Source organism: Lissotriton vulgaris, chromosome 2_2 (genome assembly GCF_964263255.1).
Source record: "Lissotriton vulgaris chromosome 2_2, aLisVul1.2, whole genome shotgun sequence".
NCBI lineage: Eukaryota > Metazoa > Chordata > Amphibia > Caudata > Salamandridae > Lissotriton > Lissotriton vulgaris.
Genome location: NC_141688.1, coordinates 32,084,012 through 32,104,632, shown reverse-complemented (window position 1 = coordinate 32,104,632; position 20,621 = coordinate 32,084,012). Strand labels below are relative to the sequence as shown.

Sequence of the window (20,621 nt, the reverse complement as noted above, 5' to 3'; positions counted from 1 at the left end):
ATTCCTTTCCAATTTTGCGCAATTCATATATGACACTACTGGGAGAGGTATCTAAACACCAACTGTAGCTATAGTTTTGTCATCTTTGGAAAATGTCAAGCACCAAGTTGTTTTTTTGTTTTACGATTCCACCACCTGTGATGATACATTTTGTCCCACTGCCCCGCCAAGATTCGCCCTCAAGCGGCATGTCAAAATGCCATAGCCCTTCCATATAATCAGGGGTGACCAGGCATGTCGGTAACTCATGCTTCTCAGGGCTTTACCTCAAACTCAGAGATCCAACCTGCCAAAGCCAATATTCCAGGCCCTGGAATTCGGAATGCCTGGTAATTGAATTAGAGACACCGGCCAGAACTGATGCTCCCGAATCGCCATGTTCACTTACTGGCCTTCTCAGAAAGGGTACCAAAGCGTGAACCAGCCCGACTACTATTTTGGGGGTTCTCATTCCTCAAAAACACCATGTGTCATTGTCTCAAAGGACCCTGGGAGTGGGACATCTTGTCCGAGTACTATGAAGAGTCACTCTCTGTAGAAAGGTACAATCCATACTGCTCCTTTAAGTGGTGGCTGGTGATCACTGACAACAGTGGGGCACAAAGGTAATAAGAGAATTCCACTGGGCTGTGTAATGACATCTTTTCCCTGTTTGCTTGTTCTAGCACACACTGCTGATGTACATCCTCCCGACATACGACAGGGAAGAAGGACATTTCCTCTATCAGTCCTATAGTCATTCAGCAGTTCTGGAAGGTTTGCAAAAGGTAAAGCATTTTCCCTTTCCTCTCATCAGCAGCACTGTATGCTTTTCGATCTGAGGGCACACGGCCTGACAGCCACAGGTCCACGCCTCCCCGGAGAGCTCTCGAGCCAAGATGTTTCATGACATTTTCACAGTTATCAGAACTGAAACTGCAGTAAGAGAGCCGCACCCAATCACAGCGAGGCCTGCAGCGGGGAGGCTCTGGAGCACTGGAAGAAGGGCCACGTGCACTGGTCAGAGGGGAGCTCTCCTGGTGCTATTCAGAGAATGGTGCTGGCGGCCTGCCCTCTCAGTCTGGCGAGGCACCGACTATATAATGTATTATACATCGCATAGTTCTCCTGCTAAAATGTTTATTTAGGAGACTGCAAACTGGGAGGGGCAGAGCCCAAGCGCTCTTAATACGGTGGGGGCTGGTCTTGTTCACCTCTTTTTCTACAGAGTGGCACATGGTAAATGAACCATCCACTCCTCAAAAGTGACAGTCTGCACTGTCTCCTCAGCTGTTTGTCCCTCAGAATCACCTGACAAGAAAAGTCTAGCTAACTGCATCGGAGAAGAGGCTACAAAGGCAGTACAATAAAACTGCTGAAACATTTCAATGACGCATACATTTTAAATCACTCTCACTGCAAGATACCCAATTACCATGGCAATGACTCGGGATTGCAACGGAATACAGTAATCACACCGGTATAGGAAGTAAAAATATAATTTACATTCTAGTAATACTACCACAGCAGAAAACACAATTACCAGGTAATACATTATGACATAGTGCAGGGTGAAGGATTACAAGGTATTTATCCATCAGCTATGCCATAGTGCAGCGTACAAGGTTGCGGCCTTTCACTTCTACTACGGCACTGGTTTCGTAATTGCCTGGTAACAACCCATCAGGTACACCATTTTCATGCAAGCCGGTAAAACACCCCAGGTACACCATGATGCTGGATACAAAATGACTGAGTAAAAACATTCCACTATGCCATGGTGTTAGATGCAGAATTGTAATTTAATAATCCAATGGCTTTACAATGGTAACAGATGCAGGAATGCTACGTAGAAACCAGCCATATGTATCATTTTGGGGGATATAGGACAGCCAGAACATAACCTGTGAATATTAAAGTGTCATTAAAGGGGTTTCGACTAGATGTTACTCACATCGAGGAAGCTGATGTTGATGTGCAGGTCGATATCGGCATCGTCGATGGTGCCATACTCTCTAAGGACAAAAAATTGGATTTTAAGGGAATGACAATAGAGATTTGGTAAGATACAAGGTTATGGTATCGAAAAAGTTTACAATAAAAAATAGATTTGAATGTACAACAAAAACAAAATTCAGACACAAATATATACAACATGCACATACATACTCCAACTACACACTAAAGAGAAAAAACACACTGAAACAGACATGCAAATTATACAGAAATTCAAACTCCTCCCTATCTTCAACACAAATTTGTTTCCAATAGATTGCTAAATATCCACTGTTAGAAATGGGGTTTCCGGTTGTCTAGGGTATGCACTTGAGCCAGGCAGAACCCACCACTCTACTCAGGGTAAGTTACACACACAAGAAAACCCATGCTCACCCTCTTGGTAGCTTGGCACAGAGCAGTCAGGCTTATCCCAGAGGTAATGTGTAAAGTATTTGTATACACACACACACGCACATACACACACACAGTAACACAGTGAAAGAACTACAAAAGGACTTTACACCAGTTTAGAAATATCAAGATATCACTTTTTTAAAGATTAAATTGAGTATAGCTCTTAGAAGTCAACAATAGCTCCAACCAGGTCTATTTGGTCGCGGTCGACGTCAATGACTCCACAAAGTCAGTCCAACTTCGATGGAGCGAGGGCCAGTTACGGAATCAAGCAGACCCCAGTACAGTACCTTAGAGGCATCGTGAAAAACAAAGACAATGAAAAACACAGAGGAGGTGAGGTGTCCCAGAGGCCAGTGCGGCATCGGTTCCTCACTGTTGCAAGGGAGGTGATGCATGGGTTCCTTAGTGCCAGGCAAAGGAGGTGATACAATAGTTCCTTACTGCTGCAGGGGAGGTGTTGCTACAGTTGCTGGTGCGGTACCTCGGTTCCTTACAGTGGAGTAGCGTCGATGAAGTGTCATGAATCAAGCCGTGAGGCTTCAGCTTCCACGGTGCCGATGGTGGACCAGGCCACAGGCGTCTGAGTCGGAGCAGTGAACCACAGACTTCAGTGGTGCGCTGCTCATGACTCATGTAATGACGGAGCTTTGGTGGCGCTGCATTGTTGTCCAAGCCTGTGGTGCAAGTTGCATTCTGTGCGTTGAGTGGAACAGCAACGGCACACACGTCAGACCTGAAAACAGACGCCGGTTCTGAAAAACGATTGGCGTTGATGCCTTGAGTTCTCAGTAGCACCCCAAACTCACTTACAAGTGCCCAGGAACTGAAATTAGCACCAATTGGCAAGTAAGACTCCTCAGCAGAGGGGCCAGAGGTTGCAGGTGAAGTCTTTGATGACCCTGAGACTTCTTAACAGGAGGCAAGCTCAACTCAAGGCCTTGGAGAACCATGGAAGCAGGATGTAGAAAGCAAAGTCTAGTCCTTTCACTCCCAGGACAGAAGCAACAAGCAGCAGGTAAACACAGCGAAGCAAACAACAAAGTGGCAGTCCTTCCTGACACCTATCCAGCTCTTCTTGCTGGCAGAATGTTCTCAACCCAGTATTGTTGAGTATATGGTGTCAGAGGTCCAGTCCATTTCAGCCTTTTAAGTAGGCAAAATTCAAAGGGAAGTATTTGTAGTTCACAAAACCTTGCCTTTCCCCGCCCTGGCTTCAGACACAATACAGGGGGTGGAGACTTCTTTGTGTGAGGACAGGCACAGCCCTATTCAGGTATCAGTGTGAACTCCTCCCACCACTCTAGCTCAGGAAGTCCAATTAGTCTGATGATGGGCCATCAGGATATGTAGGGCACACCTCAGCTCCCTTTGTGTGACTTTCTAGAGTGGATGCACAAACAGACCAACTGTCACCCAGACCCAGACGTGTATTTAGAAACAGGCAGAGGCACAGACTGATAAAAGTAAGAAAGTTCCAACTTTCTAATACTGGCATTTTCAGACCTGCAATTTAAAATCCACTTAATCAAAATACGTGTTTTTAAATTGTGAGTCTAGAGACACCAAACTCTAATTTTCTATCTGCTCCCAATTGGCAGATACACTTGTAAGATGTTACAAGGCAGCTCCAATGCTAACTTATCAGAGAGATAGGCCTTTCTGTAGTGAAAAACGAACTTAGCAGTATTTCACTACCAGGACATATAAAATACAGCAGCACATTTCCTACCTATTAAATACACTGCACCCTGCCCATGGGGCTACCTTGGGCCTACATTAGGGGTGCCTTACATGTAATAAAAGGGAATGCTTGGGCCTGGAAAGTGGGTGCACTTGCCAGGTCGAAATGGCAGTTTAAAACTGTACACACAGACACTGTGGTGACAGGTCTGAGGCATGTTTGCAGGTCTACTCATGTGGGTGTCACAATCAGTGCTTCAGGCCAACAACTAGCATTTGATTTACAGGCCCTGGGCACACAGTGCATTGTACTGGAGTCTTGCTAGTAAACCAAATAGTCAAATCATGGAGGAGCTAAATATCATTACATTTTAGACAGTAAGCACTTGCACTTTAGCATTGATTATCAGTGGTAAAATGCCTAAAGTCCTAAACCAGCAAAAACAAATTGGAGCGCATAGTCAAAAACAGGAGGTGAGAGGTAAAAAGACTGGGGAAACTACACCAAAAGGTGCCAGGTCTAACACGTGTCCCGCAAAGCTGAAAGTAGGGAGAGCTACCCAACTTCTTGGGAGTTCTCATCACGAAAACGGAAGAACCTGGAAAGACCATCAGTGTTGGCCTGTTCTATTCCAGGGCAAGTTCTCAGCCAGCACCCACTGTGCTTCTGGTTATCCCATGTCAGTTGCCTTGCTCAGGCCCTGCGTATTTCCAGGTATTGCCTTGTCCATTGTGCTGTTCATATTAGACATAGCATTCAATATCTTCTTGTGGTCAAGAGCTAAGTAAAGTAAGTGCTCAATCGTCCTGTGTCAATATGATGCCGTTGTTCGTTGGGTCCTGAATATACCAATGTCATTCGTCTACCTTTGTACAAAGAAACATATATAGGCTCATTTCCTGGATAGCCTTATGCCCATTACCCTATCCTGTCCCCATACGCTGAGTCGTTTATGACTGCAAGGCAATGCCCGGTCTTTGCACAATGGAAGATGAACAACACTATACCTTACCCGGTCCTGCATAGTTGTCCCTGGATAGCTCCTAAAAATCTTCCTACCCTATAAAAGTAACTGGAATATTTGAACCATTCCCATTTTCTTATGCAATAGGCCCTGAATAACCATATGGCATATGGAGAACCTTTCACAGTAGGTCATGCAGAGCCTATCTTATCTTATGCGGAATTTGTTAAGCGCACGGTCACCCAGGGGTTTCATGGCGTTGAAGGAAACAGATGGTAGATGGTAAGTGAAGAGGCAGATGGAATAGTGCTCTAACCGTGCGCTTGTTTGAATAGCCAGGTCTTCAACGCTCTCCTGAACTCTGTCAGCTTGGTACAGTTCCGGATAGACAAGGGCAGTGAGTTCCAGGTTTTTGGGGCGAGGTATGCGAAGCAGGATCTGCCAAGTCGTTTCTTTTTAAATGTCGGCACCGTGGGGAGGGACAGATGGGCAGAACGAAGGTCGCGGGTCGGTTCATGTTTGTTTATGAGTTGATTGACGAACCTGGGGCTTTTTCCGTGGAGAGCCTTGAAAATTATGCAGCCTGTCTTAAAGGTGATCCAATGGGTTATAGGGAGCCAATGGAGAGAGGCCAACAAAGGTTTGGCTGACTTCCTGCGATTGCTCTTGAATATTAATCTGGCCGCTTGATTTTGAACAATCTGCAGGCGTTTAGCGATGGTGAGGGGAAGGCCCAGGTAGATAGAGTTGGAGAAATCTAATCGCGAGAGAACCAGTGCGAGTACTACCTGGATGAGAGCAGAATGGGTCAGCAGATGGGCGATTTTTTAAATCTTTCTTAGCTGAAAGAAGCAGGAGGAGATCACTGTTCCGGCCTGGGTTTTCAGTGAGAGGTCGGCGCTGAGAGTGACCCCAAGGCTTTTAGCTGACTGGAAGGGGGATGGGGGAGTGCCCATTGAGGATGGCCAGAAGTGGGGGCCCCAACTGAGTGCGCTGTTGCTAGGGAGTACCAACTCAGTCTTTCCTGGGTTCAGCTTAAGATGGTTCTGATCCATCCAGCTCTGAATGTGCAGCATGGTCTTTTGAAATTCCTCGACGGAATCCGGGGAGTTGAGGGGGAATACCAGCTGCAGATTGTCTGCGTAGTTGTAAATAATGACTTTTCTATTTTTCAGGGAGTGCAGTAGGGGTTTAGGATATAAATTAAAAAGGAGGGGAGACAGAGAGGAGCCCTGTGGGACACCGCAGGTGGTAGGGAGTGTGGGGGCTGTGAAGTTCTCCAGCTTTACAGCCTGGGTTCTGTCCGTCAAGAAGGACTTAATCCAAGCGAGAGCTGCGCCGCTGAGGCCGGCTTGTTCGACACGGTGTAATAGAATAGTATGGTCCACCGTGTCGAACGCGGCCGATAGGTCAAGAAGTACGAGGGCTTGGTGAATTCCATTGTCGGCGTTGGTCCTTAGAGTGTTCTGCACGGCGAGGATCACCGCTTCGGTGGAGTGTGCCTGGCGGAATCCCGCTTGGTTGGATTCCAGATAATCTATGTCAACTGCCCGTGCTCTTTACCTGCTCACATTAATCAAGGCTCTTTTATCTACATTACTTTGAAAGGCAGAGTAATTCTAGTGACAGTTCTGCTGCTGCCATGGATTGATCTCCATGCCTCTACATATCTAGGGCTCTCTCAAGAACACGTTGGGACCTCCAGCTTTTACTGGCTAAGAAATCCCAATCCATTTTCAAATTGAAGCCATGGGAAAGCCTATCCAAGGCCTTCCAGATACACCTCGCCTCCAGTGTAGTCCAGAACCCTCATCCTGATTGACAGGGCCAACTGGAAGCAAAGATCAACACAGCTACCGAACAGGATGTATGAATATCTTGTACCCGAAGTTTACAATCTCTAGTTGGAAATGTACTTCCAGGCCCTGGTTCAGGAAAGTCTTTTTGTGGGAATATTGATGTGGCCCACGATGCTGTCTGTGGAATGCACAGTAACTGGAATCAGAAACATTGAAGATTATTTGGCCTTTGTGGTAAATTTGAAAAGGTTAGTCATCCAGCATATGTAGCCCATTATTTGATAGTCTGCGTTTGCCTAATCACTTCCCCAAATGACAGCAAGCACTATGAAGCAGCAATGTATACAGACTTACGTTAACAAAATCAACTTGCACAATGGGGGTGTTTATTGTACTGTACGCATAGAGGAGCATCATAAATTGCTTTTGTCATTTTCCTCTCCCCAGACGGTGGGATACTGACAGCCTCATGTTATTTCCTGGTATTCCAACATTGGGTTCTGCATACTTTAAAATATGTGCCAATTTGCAAAAATATCCCCGGATTATCTCAATCCCCTACCCATTGCCAAGGGATGAAACTTGGTACTCACGTCCAAATGCAGGACATACATATCAGTGAGGGGGTACATCTGTGTCATGTGCACACTTGAGCCAATAGTGGAACTGATACATTATTTCCTATTTTATTATTCAAACTCTATTATAATATTCTGTTATCGTTGTCCATTACATAACTTAACACAATGAAGCTACACTCTCTGATTAGGCTGTAGAAGCCCTGTAAATGTGGTTATCTGATATATCACCCATTGGACAATTGTATATATTTACCTTCTACATATGGAGCAGTGGGAAATCCTCAATCAGAATACCTAGCCAGGCTTAAAGGGTTCAGTGGATTATTCCAGTCTGGTTACCCATGAATATGGATTCTCCTGTGTTGCAATGTTTATCAAAATCAGGTGCTGGCTGCATATCTGTCCGAATTTAACTATCTATCTAAAACAATTTTATGGATTACTTTACCCCTACCAATGTATCAACTCTCAATGGATGGATGACTTTCTTTTACAAACAATATTACAAATAGCCATAGGAGAGCTGGATAACAAATGTTTTTGTTCCACACTGATGCATAGGTGTGAAGATCCATGATAATAGCCCTGCGCCGACCAAATGGATGGTTGAGCACAACCCGACTGATCTATGGATGCTATGCCCATGGTGATTTCTCTCTACATATCCTCTGATCACTGCATATACAGATGCAGATATGTCTGCACATACAATGACTGATATTTCTCTTCATTCCCAGTGATGCCTGGGTACACCCAGGAAATAATGGGTATCTCATTCAACATTCTATGACGACTGGATATCCAGATGCTGATATCTCACACCACACAGAATGCCTACAAGCCCTCTGACTGTGTCTCTGCCTTTGATCCTGTACAGTGCTTCACTGATTTTCAGCTGGGGTCGCAATCTAATAACATCATATACATACAAACACAAGTGTGAGGCAACGGAGCCAGGGTAGGTTAGAAATACGAACACAGGTCCTTGTCAAAGACGCAACGAAGCGTTCTGCTCTGTGCTTGCCTTCTGGGGTGAATCTATCCTTATTAAGGGTCACTTTTCCCAATCAGGTCCAGGTAAATCGCCTTGCGTTCTGCTGTGTGACTGTCTACTGCTTCTCAGTGAGTTCTATACAGATTCTAGTCACTAAGTAGCGTAGGTTTGCAACACTAGTTCCTGAAGAATTGCCAATTGATCCTTTTAGACAGCAGGAGGCAAGAAACATGTTGACCACTATCTACTACTATGTGTTGAGTTGAGCTCAGTGAAGGCCATCATATTTGAATTGAGCACCACGTTTTTAGTTGGCGTTGTGTGCTCTTTTTCATTAAATAGATTGACATTTAGCATCACTATACCGATTTTGAAACACTTTCAATTAATTGTAATTGTGGGTTTGTAATGCGCTAGAATCGACTCCCGAAGGAGTATCTCTGCGCAGTAGACCGCAGGGGAACCCGTCCTGGCTTTCCCTGTGAGATGGTCCCTATTGGGTATCTCCAAGGTGAAACCAGGCATCCCCGGCGTATGTGGGGGGGCCGTTGTGGAGATGAGGCAAGCTAATGCCCAGAATTACCGAGTGTGATCCCTGGTTTGAGTAGGCACCGAGGTGAGAATTATCGAGTCCGCTGACCCTGGTCCACGACCCTGCCGCGTCGGGAATTGAACCCTGGTCCCAGGCCGTCCTCTGCTCTCGGGTCTGCCACCTCTAACCAGTGAGCCACACCACTCCACTCAATCACTACACTACACAACCCTCACGCCCCCATTCACCATACAACATTCGAAAGAAGATCTCCGGCAAAGTGCCCCCTATTGGGTGTCCGTGGGGCATTACAGCACAGGTCCGTCGAGGAGCATGCCCAAATGATGAAGCATGACACCTCTCGGGATAAGTGAGGGGACTTGCTCCTAAATGGAGCTCTTTTTTTTTGCAAGGAAGTCACAGAGACATTCTTGGCAGGTTTAAATTCACTCATGGGTAGGGACAATGGGTATTCCAAGGTGCGGATTGCCTAGGAAAGTTTGGAATGGTCATACTTTTGTGGGCATTCCCAAACCCCTCATCATTATCCTTCCACCCTGGAAACGGACTAAGATCTACTCTGGCACATGACTGGAGCAACTTCCCTTCCCGGGTGGGAAGGGAAAGGTCTTACTCCACAGGAAAAAACGTTTTTGAAGATGGAGAAAAAAGGAAAAAGTGTGTATTTGCTCAGGGGGTTCTACTCTGTCTTGTGCAAACTTCTCCAGTGTGAAGAACTCCCCTCAGAGTGTAGTTTACCTTCAAACTATTCAATTTACTTTATTCCAGGAATCGATTAGTTGTTGACGAAATCCGATCTGTGTGATTCAAAATATCACCAGGTTATCTGCATAACCTAAGTAGGTATTTGTAGGGTCATCAAATTTAGGTGAGTTGCCATTGATTAGGTTCAAGATCTCTTGCAAGTCAGCAGTGTACATCACTGCTGTTATTCATTTCCAGTCAAAATCTTTGGGGTTAGGTCCTACCCACCTTGCATTTTTACTTGAACCCGAATTTCTCTGTGGAGAAATATCTTATCTGTAAAAGGTGATATTATTAAATTAACTACTTCAGCTCCTTCTCCTTCACTATTCATATCCATTTTATCTGTTGAAATTGCAGTTTATTTGTGCTTTTTATGGATATTTAACTTCACAAATTAGAAATAATTTTAGATGAGTCGTTATGAGATTGATGTTGGATTTAATTCCTTTAGGGTCTAATCTTTGATTTAATGTTTGCAGTTTTTTTACCCTTCACTAACTGTACTATTGGAATCTAGTTTCTTAATCAGGGGAAAGCATGGGTCCTAGTGTCACACTGGAATTTAGATGTACTGTTTCAAGCGTATCAAGACTGCTCACTCCTTCCCTTTGTTTGTGGTATTAGAGATAATATTTATTGATTCAACGCTCACAGTGGCTGGTATTTATACTAGTGGAAAGTTCTAGTTTGATATAGGGGTAATTCCCCTGACATAATATGTCTGGGGACTTCCAATACCACTACGCTTATAGCACTTAATGTATCTAATGCTCTTCTGCCAATCGTTCTTTTTTCGCTTTGTTTTAGCTGTAGAGCTACTTTTGCCATTAATAATTTTACCTCATCAATCATGTCATTGTGCATAAAAGATATTTAAGATTGGGTAGGACAGACTTAGTGTGATCACTAGGTTCTGCTGTGTATTTTTGGGTCTTCCACATATCCTTTATTTCTTGAAAGATGTCTTGTAGCAGCACTGTTTGATTCAATAGTAAAGATGAATGATTGATAAGGGTGTCGGGTATCATAGTTAAAGTGGTATAAATTGCGCCCTGAGCTGCTAATACTGCACTGGAAGGAGGTGTATCGTCATCCTCACTACTCATTTTGAAATTTTGAGTGATGGTGATGGTTTAATGTAATGTTACATTTGGCGTGCATCTGAAATCTCTTACATTTTCATTGCCATAGCCAATGGTTTGAATAATGCAGAGTCAACTAAGGAGTCAATTGAATCATTGAAGTTGGTTAAATCAGGGGAATTCCAATTACATTCACTAGAACCATTATTAACTTCACCCACTGAATTATTTTAACCATAAATTGAGTTTGAGTCCTAGTCTATTGCTAGTTGTCTTGATACTGTTAAATATAGGCTATTGTTGTGATTTGATTGTTTAATGTTGGTTGTTAACTGTGCTAGCACCGTTCCTACACCTGTTACTGGTGCTGTTACTTGTGCTTACGCTGATTTTTGGAGTCACAAAACAATTGGAAATCATCTGTTCCCTCATCTTTTTTTCACAGATATACCCAGATAGGAAAGTTTAGATACAACTCTTCTCTACTTGATTAGTCACCCTGTAGATATTTTCTCTCTTGTTAGCTTCATACCTAATGTATCATCTCTGTGACTGTGTTAGTATTTTGTATTACTTTGTATATATTTATTAGGATCTGGTAACAGAGAACACATTCCAGTAACAACATTTGAGGCAAGAAAAGACCTCCACAGGAAATGAAAGGGCAATAATATCAGTCCAAGACTTGTGATAAGTTTACTGTTTGTAGTATTTAGCCCTGTTTTATTATATTCCTGATGACAAACCATAAAAAAGAATTTTGAATTAGCGTCCTTTTTTGTCTTGCTGCTGGGTACTTCAGATGTGAGCACTGACACAGACACAAGGATGTTGCTCCTACAGACTGAAGCGGGACATAGTAAAACCAGGATGTGTTGACAGTAACTGAATATTCCAGAGTTCTCTATTTAAATTGCTATAAACCAAAGGGGGATTGATCGCTAATTTTCATGTTTCTCTAAATTGACTTTAAAGATTAAATATGTCTGTAGCTAATGTGGCTTTCAACTTGAGTGCAGCTCGCATTCTCCGCCCCCACCTTATCTCTGTCCCTCCAGTCGATAAACAATAGATGAAGGACAGTAAAGCACTATAAACAGAGCCAGCCTTATCTCAGTGACGGAGCGCTCAGCCCAGCAGTGATTCCACAGGAGACCCTATACAGTGAGGTCCCTGTTCCTGAAATTCTCCACAACACCCTCATTGTTTCACTAGACACATTTTTTAATGAGGATCTAAGAGTGTCTGATAGACACAGGTTAATATTTCAGTTTAATGGCTGGATGCACACACGTGCGGTTTACAGGAGCGGCCCGTGCAGGTAAGAGCAGTGGGGCGGGGTGAGGGAGACTCGACAGACGTCGAGAGAAAATATTTATTTATTTATTTCATTTTCCCTTGTCGTCGTCTGTCGAGTATCCCCCCCCCAAACCGCCCCATCACTCTTACCTGCACAGGCCGTTCCTGGTGCGGTACACAAGACACTATATATATAGCTGCCTACAGACTTGCCAATATCTATATTTGCACCAAATCATTTTTGGATTTAACTATATTGCTGCTTCTGTATAGGGTCAATGGGATTCTTGGTATATCCCACAAGGCATATACAATTCCCTGCTCACACTCAGTGCATGGCTGGATATAAATATTCTGATATATTCGACCACATAAAAACTGAATACAAACATTGAAATATTTCTAAAAGCCAATGCTTTGAATGTAGCTACTTATGCTGAGTTTCTGGGGCTGCTTTGGAATTTTGGGACATTTCATCTGCCATATGACCAGCGCATTATATCCTATGACACTTGTAATACAGTGGACGGGAAATCAAGCCCTTCGTCAACACCTAGTGTTGCATTATTATGTCTGTAATAGCCCTATTCTCATCCAGTGGGTATACATACTGAAAAGCGATGTCTGTCAATACCCAATTGTGGCTGTACACATAAACAAATATTTACCCATGCCTAATGGTGTCTGGCATGTATCTGCTCACATTTCTGCCCAAATTCATTTGGTGGCTGGCGACTGGTCATATTGATGCTGAAAAATACCCCTAGCCCATAAGTTGTAATAAGCAACTGCTGTTAGTTCTTCAGATACCCAAGAGTTAGCTAAACATACCTCACAGACACAGAATTTTCACTGTAGAGTTCTTTTACGGCATCAATATCTGCATCAAGTTGCGGATGTCGATATAAATCAGCTGCACACGTACCCTGAAAAACAGGTGGATAAAAGCAGTTGTACTTGGGTTACTACTGTGTGCAAAATGAGAGCACAACTGAAATCAAGTAAAATGAATATAGTAATAAACAAAAGAGTCTGGCTTTCCTACTAGTGATAAATTCTTGTATATTAGGCATACAGGATACAGATATGTTTCGTATATAGTTCTGAAAGATTGAAGGGAATGTTCCTTTTGTGAAGATATTATTATGCACCATTTCTCTAACCACTTTATTTAGTGGCATGTTCCATTTCCCTCAATCTATGCCTGATCTTCTGTGTTTACCACACTTCTCTCTGTGTTCAACTTATTTCGATGCATGCCTTTCTGCCCAAAAGTCAGGAATGGAAAGAAAACACGGAATGGAATCATCTATGGAGTCCTCTGGATGGAAACGACAATGTCAGATGGGTTAGGGGCTGAGCAGGCTCCTCACAGGTGAAATGAGCGAAGACTTCTGAACATTCTCTGGTTGTCTAGATGTCCGCTATTCAGTCACAACCAGCAGGACAGCAAGGTCTTCATGGCTCCTCAGTGGCAAACATCTTTACAGCATGCTCCACACTTGTCAGCTGGGTCTTGATGTTTATCATCATGACTGATTTTCTTCTGGGGCAGGTCATGGCGGCAGGTGGCTCCATTGTACAAGACGTGGTCCCACAGTTCGAGAGCAGTAAAATCAGGCAGTCTCTCAGAGCAAGTGGTACACCTTTGTTTATGGAAAAAATAAACATAAGCAACTCAATCCAATTTGAGAAGCACTGGCAAGAATCCAAAGCCAATGGTGAGGTCTTCAACCCCAAGCACGTAACTCCCAAGAATACAGTGCAAGGCATATCTCTACAAAAGAAGGAACGGGAATCCACTAATTGGTCAAGAGAAGCTATTTTCCACAGGAGACTCTAAAATGGAATCCCTTCTTCTGCTTCTAGACAGCTATTGGCTCAGGTGGTCATCAGGATTTGATTTGGCCCAAAACAAATCAAGCACGTCCCGAGGTAGGCAAACATCCAGACAGATCTTGGAACAGATATGCTGAGGCAGTGAAACCGAGTCACGCTTGCTTGCTCATTGCAGCCAGAAATTAGACCTGAGCCTCTTGGGCTACTGCAAGAACAGAGAGATCCGAAGAGCCATAACACTGTGCAGGGAGTCGCTATTTTGTGATGGGTGCAACGTGCCTTTTAGAGTGCACTATTTACATGGCACACAAGGTCCAATAACAAGTGCATCGGAGTTTTAAAGCAATAATTTCACACATAGAGCAATCGATACTGGTGCAATGGCAATTTCGGGATGGGAATTCCTGGGCAATTACAGGGTGCGCACAGCCAAGTTTGGAATAACCAGAGAACTTTGTATTACTGCACCGATATTGCTTTTCTTAGCCAACTTGGATATTTTTGATTTTTTCAGCCAAAATATCCAGGAGTTTCAAGGGTAACATCAGGGATGGTGGCAGTATTTCTGAATCACTTGGAATCCCGATGTAGCCAGTAACACATTGTTAGACAGCTTTCGGGGTCCACACGGAAGATAAGGGCTACTGGGCCTCAACCATGGTGGCTAGGGTAATTTGCCACAAGTATGCTAGGGTCTGTCCTACTACGGCACTGCCAACTGGGCACAGAATAGGCTTTCCGCACTTGCCCCTCTAGATAATGACAGGTATAAGTCAAAGGCTTCTCATGGAGGGAGTGCTGGCAGGAAAGAGGTAGAACAACAGAATCTGCTGACACCTCTGTTGCCCTACCATCCACCAAATGGCAGTGCTCAGGAGAGTCTAATCAGTAATCCTTTGCTAAAAGGTCCTTATAGCATTTCTAAGGTCAGTCTCGTCTATCCTCCATCACTTTCTTGTCTGTTTCTACCCTCTTTAGTTTCAAGAATACAGCAATACACTACCACTGTCTGGGGAAGCAAAGATACACACATTGCACACAATTTTACTGTCCTGTATGTCCTCACATAAACAATGTATACACGCACTCGACACACATGCATGGAATGTCAGTGCAAGTGTATGGGTGTTATACAAAGCAAAACTTTTACATGAATGAGGTCTATTAATCTTTACAAATCGCTATAACATAGCAGCCAAGAGCTCGACAGTAGTCCCATGTCATAAAAGACGGCACACTTGGTGTTCTGGACCTTGACTTTACTATTGAACGGTCTTGTCCTTAGCACACTTGCTAGATTACTTTACTAGACATAAAAAGTCAGCATACTTGTTTCACATGCAGTCGGGTTACTAGGGGGAGGATTACATGCCCCTACACGGGGAACTTCCCGTCTCAACACTAGTGATACTGGCTGCATCAGGATTACTTGGGCACTTGTAATAGAGGTCGTAGTCTTCAAGCACACCACAACAAAGGACAATTGTGCAACGCAAATTCCAGCTACCCCATAGGTATCTTTAAGCTAAGATGTTTTTGCACCATGCATTATTTATGCTGAGCAAACTCATGACTTGAACATTGACCAGAATTTACTGCTGTTGATGCCCAAATTTTCATTTGCACGTGATGTTTATATTATACACATGCCGTAATGAAAGTCCATGCCACGTCATTGATTTTAAAGCTGAAAGATGTCAAGACCCACATTGGTGGATGAAGTAACTTAAAAAAGAGGCCTAAGCATTCCCGTTCATACTGCAAATCATATCAATCAACATAATGCTTTTTCATTCTTGGTATCGTCTCTTTCTTTCTTCTGCCTCATTGTATCACACTAACAACCACAAAACTCTTTTACAGTGTACTGGCTTACATCACTCATAGACAGAACGTAATACCAAATTCCTTTACAGATCCTATGTAATGAACAATAAACTCCCATTATCTGCTCAAAACATCTTTGATCTCATATATTTCTCAGAGTGACATGGTTAAACTCTTTCTACCCGACATTTGAATACTGATTTTAGCTTGACACATATGAACATTGTTCACTCTCAAACAATTGACAGTATGCTGGACAAGCGTGATTTCAGACCAGAGGAGGCTTGTAAGAGACAAGCTGGGGACCGACCTTAGGGACTCCACTAGGGTTGGGTTAGAACTATGTCAGTGTTTTCAGGAAAAGAGGATATGCCTAGGAAAATAATGTATAGTGTGTTCTATAGATGCTCCAAAACAGCAGAATCACGGGCATGTCTGTAAGTTTGTCTATAAATCGAGAACATCATTGAACAGAAATGTTTACAACACATGGTCCCAATATCAGGTGACCTTTTATTTTAGAAACTAACATATATTGCATCACACTGTTGCCCTCAGTGAGAATTACTAGGGGCGACTCTGCTGGGAGGTTAAGCAGTGTGCTCCCACACCAGTTTCTTGTTTGAAGACTCCCTCGAGCCGCTTTGAGCTGACGAGCTCGTGGAGAGGCACCTGCACGCTTGGAGAGATACTGCGAACCAAGAATACGGCAGCCTGCTCAGCAACCCCAAATAATTTTGCCTAATCTCTGCTGATGACGGAGAATAATCTAGAAACACGTGTCCAGAGATGGCCAGCACTAATCTGCACCCACCTGGTGAAACACTCAAGAGACTTTCCAAGTGTACTCGCTTGCCTAACTGAACTGCATCTACCATGATGCCTAGGGGCGACTCAGCTGGGTGGTGAAGCAGTGTGCTCCCACACCAGTTTCTTGTTTGAAGGCTCCCTCAAGCCGCTTTGAGCTGATGAGCTCGTGGAGAGGCACCTGCGCGGCTGGAGAGATACTGCGATCCAAGAATACAGCAGCCTGCTCAGCAACCCCAAATAATTTTGCCTAATCTCTGCTGATGACGGATAATAATCCAGAAACACATGTCCAGAGATGGCCAGCACTATTCTGCACCCACCTGGTGAAACACTCAAGAGACTTTCCAAGTGTACTCGCTTGGCGAACTGAACTGTATCTACCATGATGCCTAGGGGCGACTCTTCTGGGAGGTGAAGCAGTGTGCTCCCACACTAGTTTATTGTTGAAAGCAGACCTGTCCCAGTCAGGTGAAAGGAAATCTCCTTCCCCTTTTCTAAATTCAAACCAGGTCCATTCAACCCAGCCCTTACTCATCAGACTGCCGGAGCCGCTGCCCTCCTCCAGCCCCTGTCATTCAAAAGTCAGAATTTTTTTTGTGTGTGTTTTTATAAAGCACGACGTTCACTCCAAGGAGCATCTTGGCGCTGGCAGGAAATATCTAGACATGCAATACACAAACATAGCAGAGGCACCCTGGACGGTTAGGCAATAAAATACCTACTTTCTAAAAGTGGCATTTTCAAACACAGAATGTAAAAATCACCCACACTAAAAGATGCATTTTAACATTTCGAGTTTAGGAATACTAAACTGCATGTTTCTATCTTGTTCCCAGGGTCAGTTATGTTTATAAGATGTTATAAGCAAAGTGGCCTATGAAATAGATAACCTTGCAATAGTGAAAAACTAAATTGGCATGTCCTACCTTTCACATATAATACGCCCTGCTCACAGCGGTACCTTAGGTCTCTCTTAGGGGTGACTAACATGCAGAGAAGGGAAGGTTTGGGGACTAGCAAGTCTGTGCACTTGCCAAGTCGACATGGCAATCCCATACTGCACACAGGCTCTGCAATGGAAGGCCTAAGCCACATTTTACAGGTTGCTTCTGTGGGTAGCACAATCAGTGCTGCTGGCTCACCAGCAGCATTTGATGTACAGGCCCTGGCCACACACGGTGCACTGTACTAGGGTCTGACAAGTAAATCAAATAACCAGTCATGGAATCACTAATCCATAACAACAATTTACAACAGGTAGCACTTGCACTTTGGCACTGAACAGCAGTGGCAAAGTGCCCAAAGCATCTAGACCAGCAAAACACAGGAGGCAACAGCAAACAAAATGGAAGAGGGAACGCCAATGGTGCCAAGTCTAACAAATCTGATGCACAAAAAGGTGATGTATGGTCTGTTGCACTCTCTTATCTGTCGTTATCTCCTACTGCTTGTAATGGAATCACCTCGACCTTCCCAGCTGGGAGTAGTATAGTCACTGAGAACGAAGGCTGTCTCATCACTGTTTCCAGGGGGCCAGAACTCCTGAAACTCTAGCCTCAACTGCTGCATTAGCTTTAAAAGTGAACAGTTAGGTGGAAGTGTGCTACTGCTAGGTATTGATGGGTCTTGACTGCAGACAGGTTCACGCTTCTGTTGGTAAATTTGTGTATGATGGTGCCGATGATACCCTATGTACAAATCGAATCTTCGATGATAATGGGGCTTTGGTCAAAAATGCCCAACGCTTTAGCTGTTTCTGATTCTTTCATGATCCTTCCCAGTGTATCATCTACCCACTTTGCTAATAGGTTTTCACCTTTGAATAGCATTTTATGCATGTGGATTTAAACATGTGGACAGAGGCCATAATTAAACAGTAAAGAACAAAGTCTCAGCACCAACCCATTGATATCTGCCTAAAGCGTGTCTTTGTTTTTTTTTTTTTTTTTTAAAAACCTTTATTTGTAAAATGCACAGTACACAGCGTCTGCCTACAACCCCTCGGGGCCGGCCGCTATGACATATGACGAAAGGATAAAAAGGAAATAAGGGGACAGTACGCCGTTAAAGCAGTCTCTGAGCGTACATTATCGTGTGGAACATAGAACCATAGCAAAAGGATAAAAAAGGTTTAATTTTATGATTTTGTCGAGTACAATTTTATAAAACAACGAAGAGAGTTGGAGCTAATCACTGAACAGGAGAGCAATCATCATTAAAGGAGCACATAGCGGGAGGCATGATAAAGGAAGGCATTTGTCAGAACGCAGTTTCCCACCATCAAGGAACTAGGACCAACAGCTATGTCACATAATGACACGATACAGTAAACTCCCCAATAACACTGGTCCCCGACCCCAAATTAAGCAAAAAGGTATATAAGAAGAAAAGAAACAGAAGAAGAGAAGAAAAAGAAAGAGGGCCATAGAAACAAAGAAGAACATAAAACACATCCCATCCCCCCACCCTGCATACCAGCGGAAGGCCGCGGCCCACCCCCCCCAATAGGCATGCCTGTCGCCCCAAGAAGACCCCAAAGCGGGAAAGAACGGAGGAGGGTCGTAGCTCCAGCCCCATACTCACCCCCAGTCCTCCCACCCCCAAAAAGCGGAAGTCCACTAAGAGGGAGCGTAGGCAACAGTGTATGATCATCCCAGCCGTAGGAAGTCTCCAATTCGAACAGCGTTCCGTTTCGGCACCAAGGTCACTCAGGAGATGTCGAAGCAGCGGTCAGCCCTGACCAGACCGGATAAAAGTCAGCATGCCACCCAGGGCCGGACTGGGAACCACAACCGGCCCTGGCAAAGTCCTCGGCCGGGCCCCCCTCCTCACTCAGGTGGGTTGGAGGTGCCGCTGAGCTCTTTGCCGGGGCCGGTTTTCGGCCGATTTTGTTACAGGGCCGATTTTGCAGCTATGCTGCAAAAACGGCCCTGTAACAAAAACGACCCCTAGGGGCCCAAAACCAGACCCCACCCGTGCGGCGCACCGGGGGATTGCCCGGTGCCCGCTATGGCCAGTCCAGCCCTGATGCCACCCAATCCGTGCGCAGTGAGACGCAGTGTACCAAAAGTATCAGTTGAGGCCACATAAATCCCCAGCAAAAACCACATTAGTAGCAAAGGGACAACTCTCCAAGGCATCCCAGTAGTCCGCGGTGGTGCATGGCGCCCATGATCGGGAAACAAAGGAGCCGGTAGTAGATCGAAGAGGGTCGTAGGCACATCATCCCAGGCATAATGGTCCCCAGACTTCCCATCCGGCGGCACACACTCCTGAAAGTCAACCACTGCGGTCGTCGGGGATAAGGAGGGCAGACACTCTTTGCTGCACGCATCCGCGACTTGGTGCGCCACAAAAGGAGAAGGCATCAGCTGCGCAGGGCGTACAGTCGTCCCCAGATCTTTTAGGGCAGCGTGCAGGTCATGGATGGCCAACAAAACATCTCTCACTGTAGGCGCCATTACACCCCAGGCAATCAACCGGGACCTCAGGGCTCAAAGAACAAAGATAGAGCCGCCGCAGTAGCAGTTCAAATTTAGCAAAGAACGTGCAGGTCGCAGGAGAGTCCCAGAGGGTCACAGTCGAGCCCCAGTCAGCCACAGCAGCACGCACCCCTTACCGCAGTTCGATTACAATCTGACCCGGCAATAGATTCTGCCTCGCAGCGTGTCGTCCCCGTAGTGAGGAACACCAATCAAGAGGCTTTAGCATGCAAGCAGTGGGTCCGGCGCTGCGAGTGCACTCAATGTCTGCGGCAGGGTGGTTTCGGTTTCACCTCCGGGGCTCCGGACCATCATGGCCGATGGAGGCCATTGTTTATCCACTGTGAGGCGGCCATACTGCAGCCCGAGGTCCCGGCTTATCCGGACTGAGGGCCGAAGACTTCCGGACGACGTTTCCAAGCCATCCGGGGCGATGTGCGGACCGGAGTTGCACGGTCGGGCTCCGCTACTGTTCCCCTGAACAAAGCCGCGGCTGGGGTGCAGGATCGCGGGCAAGAAATCATGGGAGACGAGGGCGAGCGGCGGAGCTGGGCGTCCGAGCGGCCATC

At 45.0% G+C, this 20,621-nt stretch overlaps 1 protein-coding gene across 4 annotated transcripts in view; it reads right to left on the bottom strand.

The window, feature by feature from the left end:
* The window catches only part of PARP6 (poly(ADP-ribose) polymerase family member 6), a 332,536-nt gene that overhangs the window by 223,159 nt on the left and 88,756 nt on the right, over positions 1–20,621 (bottom strand). For all 4 annotated transcript variants that reach the window (XM_086959240.1, XM_086959241.1, XM_086959238.1 and 1 more), the window contains exons 4-5: positions 12,926–13,020; positions 1,934–1,994 (exon numbers count right to left, since the gene is read on the bottom strand). In XM_086959240.1, the coding sequence (XP_086815366.1) occupies positions 1,934–1,994; positions 12,926–13,020 (156 nt within the window). The remainder of the gene's footprint in view (positions 1–1,933; positions 1,995–12,925; positions 13,021–20,621) is intronic.